The sequence below is a fragment of the Orycteropus afer genome, unplaced genomic scaffold, assembly GCF_000298275.1.
Source record: "Orycteropus afer afer isolate SDZICR_OR568_19922 unplaced genomic scaffold, OryAfe1.0 scaffold00144, whole genome shotgun sequence".
NCBI classification, from domain to species: Eukaryota; Metazoa; Chordata; class Mammalia; order Tubulidentata; family Orycteropodidae; genus Orycteropus; species Orycteropus afer.
The window spans coordinates 3,843,493-3,850,644 of NW_006921731.1; the positions used below are offsets into that span (position 1 = coordinate 3,843,493).

Below are 7,152 nucleotides of genomic sequence, written 5' to 3' on the forward strand. Positions count from 1 at the left end.
TGTTCTCTCCAGGGCCTGTGTCTACTTGAGGTAAATGTTTAACTCACATGCCTGTACTTTGTTTGGCTGGAAACCACAGGTTTGGGTTCAATTCCAGACCTGAAGAGCAGCTAGGGGCCATAGTCTCAGTGGTTACACCAGGCTCCATTGGACCAGCAAACCTGGTCCCCACCTTCTTCTTTTTTTTTTTTTTTTGCCTCCAAATGATTTTGAGTTTTGTACCACATTGTTCTCCCTCTTTATGCAGGATCTCCTACATCCCTTCCAAGTGGATGGCACTATTACTAATTCTTGATTAATTACTACACTGTGGATATCATTACACATTAGCAGATTTCAGTGTGAAGCTGTGTAAAGACGTTCCCTAGATCACATCCATGTCTACCCTTGCTCTCTCACCTGCTTCTCTGCAGAACTGTCAGCCCATCTGAAGGTGAGCTTTTCCTACTTCAAAGGGCATTTTGCCTGTAGAAACCTTCCTGTCTTTCAGCTTCCTTTACAGGTTTGCTGCAAGGAAGAAAAATGTTAGGTAGAGAAATATATTTCTTATTGTAAGAGGATAAGGACATTCCTAATTTTTGAGGAGGATATCAGGTAGAGAGCGTTGTTCATTTATGTTAATGACACCTCCTCCTCAACCTGTTCTTGGTCACATTACAGCATTTCAGTCTTCCTCACCCCTGGCATCTTCTCCTTCTAAACCAAAACAAACAAACAAACAAACAAAAAACCTCACTGGCGTTGAGTCAGATCTGACTCATAGTGACCCCTCCTTGGGTTTCTGAGGTGGTATCACTATGGAAGTAGATTGCCCTAGACCAGCCAAATCATTCTAATTTAGAATAAGATCTGCTTCTTTTTCTGGGCTTTGCTTTTTATTAAACTTGAAAGGACAGGACATATTATTATTATTTTTGTGTGTGAAAATAAAGAGTTAGAAGAAGACCTAATGGCACAACGATTAAGTGCTTGGTTGCTAACTGAAAGATTGGCTGTTTGAACCCATCTAGTGGATCCATGGGGAGCTCTGGTAGCATAGTGCCTAAGGCACTTGACTGCTAACCAGAAGGCTGGCAGTTCAAACCCACCAGCCACTCCTCGGAAGGAAGGTTGGGCAATCCTACTTCCGTAGTGATACTGCCTTGGAAATCCAAGGAGGGGTCGCTATGAGTCAGGGCCGACTCGACGGCACATAACAACAACAACAACAACAACAACAGTGGATCCATGAGAGAAAGACCTGGCAAACTGTTCCCATAAAGTTCACGGCCTAGAAAACATTATGTAACAATTCTACTTTATCACGTGGGGTCACTATGAGTCAAAATTGACTCAAAGACACTTAACAACAACAACAAAGAGTTAGAGGCTTTAAAGTGCAAAAGAAAAATAAAGAAAATGAGGAGTCTAGGAGATGAGGATCAGAGGGAAGTGGGACTGGGAGTGTGCTTTGGTGACTGGATACAGTAAGAATTGCCTTTAACTGACCTTTATAGCCCTTCCTTTACAGTGAACTTCTTGTGAGTAACTCAGTCATTAGAAAGACAGAACTGAGAGGTTCTGTCCCTGAGCACAAGGGGTTTGGAAATAGGTTTGATGGGGGACCCAGTGAGCTAGAAGTGGACTTAATTCTTAATTAGAAATCCTTCTAATTCCACAGATATGCAACCTAGCAATATTGGAGTCACCTTACTGAGCTCTGGCTCATGGAAAGTTGGTCAGAAGTTCTAACTTCTGGGCTTGTGAGAAGAACAGGCATGAGAAAGAGCTTTGTGAGCTGGCAAGTACTTCTAAGGGGTTTATTCTTAGTATGCTTTCCTCCTTGGAGTCTCAGAACTGTATGTCACCGTATACAGCCTGGCAGGTCGGGAGGAGGTTTTAAAACAGACATATAGTGAGTGATTTTGGCCTCGTGAAAAAGCAATGGGAAGAACATGACATTTGGAATCAGACAGACCCCAGCTTGAATTCAGCTCCACCACTCACTAGGTGCACAACGTTTCCGAGCCTGTTTCCTCACTGGCACCATGAGAATAATATGAGTATATCAGTTTGAATCATCTGAGAAGCAGACACCAATACGGCATTAGATATGTAAGAAATTTTTTGAAGGGAACACCTGTGAAGGGAGAGGAGGAGAGGGAACTGGAGTAGGCAGGAAAGTCATCAGGCAGCAATGGAGGTCTGACACTCATGAAAGGAGAGGGGGCAGAGAGGAGACTGAGTAGGAGGGGCCTCAGACTGGTGTAGTCCTGGGAATGTTTGCCCAACAGAGGAAGCTACATAACAAACTACTCCACATCTCAGTGGCTTAAAACAACTATTTTATTATATTTCATGATTTTGTGGGTCAGCACTTTGGGCAGGGCTCAGCTGGATGATTCTTCAGTTCATATAGTGTCAATTGGGGTCACTCAGTGGTATTCGGCAGGTGACTGGTCTGGTCTAGAGGATCAAAGACGGCTTTGCTCATATGTGAGGTGCCTTGGTGGGGGACAGTGGAAGGCTGGGTTCAACTAGGCCTCTCTGTAGGTCATCTCAGGGCCTCTTTACACGGTCTCTTCAGCAGGACAATCTGACTTCTTACGTGACATCTCAGAGCTCAAGAGTGAGTGCTCCAAGAGGCAAAGAGGAAGCTGCAAGTTTCTTAATCACTTCCACTGCCTTCTCTTGGTTGAAGCAGCCAAAGCCTGCCCAGGTTCAAGAGGAAGGGACATAGAGCCACATTTTGATAGGGGGAGTGTCAAAGAATGTGTAACCAGAGTGTCTACCTCCCAGGGTCTAGAATGCCATAATGTTTAGAAAGCACCCATAGTGCTGGCTGGCAGAATAGGAGTCTGGTAAATAAGGGCTACTGTTATTATTTTGTCATCATTATCATTATTATTACTGCTACTATCACTACCCTAGACATGCTTTGTATACTGAGGATACTAGACTGTGACTAGCTTAGTTAAATGGGGGAGGTTCTGGTGGCATAATGCCTAAGGCATTTGATTGCTAACCAGAAGGCTAGTGGTTCAAGACCACCAGCCACTCTTTGGAAGGAAGATTGGGCAATTTATTTCCATAGTGATACTGCCTCAGAAACCCAAGATCAGAATTGACTCTACGGCAGTGAGTTTTTATTTTTAAAAATTTAAAAATGAATAATCCATCCTACTCTCAGTTTTCAGGTTCCTGTTGTATCCCCACCACCTCTCTCCTCCCACCCAGAAGGCTCAGGACTGCTTGTCTTTCCCTAGGTGTGATGGACCTCAGTTTTGAGGCCGAAAGTCCTCTGGCGCCCCCTGCCGAGCTCCTGGAGAGATTGCCCAGCTATGACTGGCTTCTTCAAGGGAGTGGTAAGTCCCTGGGTTTTGGTTCCTTCAGCCTCTTCCTGGGGCTCTTGCTGGTTGGTGGAGAAGTCTCTGGAACAAGCCCGTGCTGGGATAGCACCTTTTTCTCTTAGAGGGCACCATAGGAAGATCCTTGTGGCTTTGGACTGTCCTTGTCATGGTTGGGTGGTGTATTACTTCTTAGGGCTGCTATGACAAAGTACCATAAGCTGGGTAGCTAGCTTAAAACATCAAAAATTGATTGTCTCACAGTCCTTGCAGATGAAGTCTAAAGTCAAGGAGTTGGCAAAGTTGATTCCTTCTAGAGGCTCTGAGGGAGAATCTGTTCCATGTCTCTCTCATAGCTTCTGTGATGGCTGGTGATTCCTGGTGTTCCTTGGTTTGTAGATGCATCACTCCAATCTCTACCTCTTTTTCCACATGCCCATCTTCCCTCTCTGTGTCTCTGTGTCTCTTCTTCTCTTTTATAAGGACCACTAATATTGGATTAGGACTTTCTTACTTGCATGGCAGGAGTTCTGGAGGCACAGTGGTTAAAGCATCCCACTGGAAGCAGCTCTGGAGGCACAGTAGTTAAAGCATCCCACTGTGAACTCACCAGCCACTTCTGTAAAAATTTATAGCTTTGGAAATTCTGTAGGGCAGTTCTACTCTGTGCTATAGGGTTGTTATGAGTGAGAATCGATTAAATGACAGTGAGTAGTGGGTTACTTGCATCTGGTTAAGAGCTCAACTACTAACCTAAAGGTTGGCAGCTTGAATCCACCCAAAGGCACCTTGAAAGAAAGCCCTGGTGATCTACTTTAGAAACTTCACAGCCATTGAAAACCCTATGGAGTACTGTTCAACTCTGCACACATGGGGTTGTCAGGAATCAGAAGCAACTTGATGGCAATGAGGTTATTCCAGCTTGATCTCAGCTTAAATCTTCAAAGACTATATTTTCAAACAAGTTTGGATTCACAGGTGTGAGACTTCAACATCTTTTTAGAGGACACAATTCAATCCACAACACGAGTGGAGATGGAGCACAGGTCTTGTGACCACGCACAGTCTATGGCCAAGTTCATTGAAGACAAGTGTCTGTCTTTTTCTTCTTTTGTTCTTTTTCCTATTCAGTCAGGTTTTACTTTTTTTCACCCTGCAAACATTTGTTCCTTTCAGTGGGATTATCAAACCCCGACCCCTTTTCTTTCCTCCAGGACGGCAGATATTCTTCTCACCTTTGGAGGCCCCAGGAAGATCCCAGGAACAAAGGTCCTGGTCCTTCTTCCTGGAACACAGGTGAGTTGCAAATTTTCTTCTTGTGACCCCCCTGTGTTTTCCATATGTTAGCATTGTCCCCAAAAAGTGTCACTGGAGACTTCAGGGGCCATGACTCTCAACTTTGAGGGTGCAATAGGATTCCTTGGTGGGGATGCCCTTCCTATCCCAGACCTCCTGGATCAGGGTCTCTGGGGCCTGGTAACCTGCATTTTACCAAGCTTTTCAGGTTCTTTGGATACAAGGCAGGGTTGAAAACCATAGTCTAGAGCAAGGGTTCCAAACTTCAGTGCCAATACTGTCTACTGCTTATTTTGTAAATAAATTCATTGAAACACAGCCACACTCATTGGTTTACGTATTGTCTATGGCTATTTTTATGGTAAGGAGCTCTGGTGGCATAGTACCTAAGGCACTTGACTGCTAACCAGAAGGATGTGGTTCACACCACCAGACACTCTGTGGAAGGAAGACTGGGCAATCTACTTTCATAAAGATTTACTGCCTTGGAAGTAATAGGGTGTCGCTATGGCTATGACTTGATGGCAGTGAGTTTGGTTTTCTTGGTTTTGTTTTTTTATTCTATATACAGAGTTGAGTAGTTTCAACAGTGTCTGTATGACCTAGAAAGTCAAAGATATTTACTCTCTGGTTCTCTACAGAAAATGCTTGTTAACCCCTGGGCTAGATCCCTGGGGAGATCCACACTCTACTTGCTTTGTGAGGACTTGAGAGAGAGCCCAGGGTTTCCAGCTAGCTTTATATAGAGAAAAGGTGGCCTTGTTCTCTTTCCTGGCACTGCCCCCAGCTGGGGCAGCCCTGGCCTGCCTTTGGGGAGTCTTCTGTGTCCTGGTTACACTGCTGCATGCAGCACTTCCCCTTCTCCTCCCTGGCTGCTGTTTCCATGCCTGGTGCCTTCTCTGTGGAGTCTTCTGAGAGTCTAGCCCATAGCAACATTGCTTGCTTTCTGCCTGCAGAGGACACCTCTGTGCTGGGGCTGGGCTGGGCTGTAGACAAAGGGGTACAGGAGAGGGGCTCTCAGTTCAGGGTTGGGTCAGATACTTTCACAGGGCTGTCTTGGAGAGATCTATGAAGATGTAGTCACATTCATTCCACACATGCACATAGTGAGTCTCTGCATTGCTGCCGTTAGGTACAGGGCTCGAGTCTCACGCAGCTAATGGACTTTCTAATCACATGTCCCCTCCATCTGCAGTCAAGTTCCCCAGGGCAGAAGCCTGGTCTAATCTAACTCAGCCTTCATATACCTATATGACATCCTTTCTGGACTGCTCATCTGAAAACTGGCACAGTTTGTCTCTAAATCTTGTCTTCTTGAGTTTTGAAATTCTATCAGGTCTTCCCTGGAACTCCACCCATCAGCTAAAGTGGTTTTATTGTCCTCTTGAAATAACTGCCACTTTATGACTCTGGGCATTTTATTCATGCTGGTCCTTTAGCCAGATATGCCCTTTCCTTAGTTGAATGTTTTACCACTACTGTGGACCACAGTCAGAGTCCCTAGAGTGCCAACAGTTAATGTGCTCAGCTGCTAACTGTAAGATTGGAGGTTCAAGCCATCCTAGTGGGGCCTCGAAAGAAAGGCCTGATACACTACTTCCAAAAAAATCAGCCATTCAAAACCCAATGGAGTACAGTTCTTCCCTGCACACACGGGGTCAACATGAGTCAGAGGGGACTTGATGGCAACTGGGTTTTGTTTGATGTGTGTGTCTGTGTCTAGTTTGCTCTCTGATAACTCCCATGTTAGGGTCCTTTCCTTCTCTGGGCCTCAGTTTCCCATCTGCACAATGAGGAGACCAGCCTATGGTCCCACAAACCCTTCCCAGACACCCTGCTTTTTTCCTTGGTCCCCAACAGGGTCCCAGTGGTGACAGAGGAGGTGGCTCGTGAAGCCCTCCTCAACTTCGTGAACTCCAAATGCTGCTATGGCAGTGCAGCTGCTGGCAACTTCATCATCCAAGAGCTAAAGCAGCAGAACCTCTGTAGGGTAAGGGATCAGGCCTGGCCTGGGGGCCTGCCTAAGGGGGGTGGGCCGGGGGAGGTCAGGATTTGGGGTTGGTTTGTGTGATATCAGGGAAAAGGAGTAATGGGGGTGGATGGTGCTGATGTTGAAGTCCCTTCTGCACCTGCTCTGGTCTGTAGCTGTGACCAATTATAAAAGCAATGATTATTATTAATCATCTATGATTGCAATGATGGGCTCAGGTATAGCAAGGATTATGAACATAGTGCAGGACTGGGCAGTGTTTTGTTCTGTTGTACATAGGGTTGCTATGAGTCAGAGCTGACTCAGCAGCACCTAACAACAACATTGAGAAGCTCAAGTGAACTAGAGATCATGGTAAGCATGTTACATATATGTCTTATCAAATCCTTGTAATTACCCTGTTGTTATCGTTAGGTACCATTGAGTCGGCCCCAGACTCATTATGACCCCATGCACAATGGAATGACATAGTACACAGTCCTGTGGCTTCACCATGATTGGTTGCAGATTGGAGTACTGTGATTCATAGGTTTTTTTTTT

General features: G+C 45.4%; 1 protein-coding gene across 1 annotated transcript in view; it reads left to right on the forward strand.

Annotated features, from left to right (window-relative positions):
- Positions 1-3,250: 3,250 nt before the first annotated feature.
- SSUH2 (ssu-2 homolog) overlaps positions 3,251-7,152 on the forward strand; it is a 32,592-nt gene continuing 28,690 nt past the window's right edge. Inside the window, exons 1-3 of the mRNA XM_007945849.2 lie at positions 3,251-3,344; positions 4,541-4,622; positions 6,483-6,612. Of these exons, the coding sequence (XP_007944040.2) occupies positions 3,251-3,344; positions 4,541-4,622; positions 6,483-6,612 (306 nt within the window). The remainder of the gene's footprint in view (positions 3,345-4,540; positions 4,623-6,482; positions 6,613-7,152) is intronic.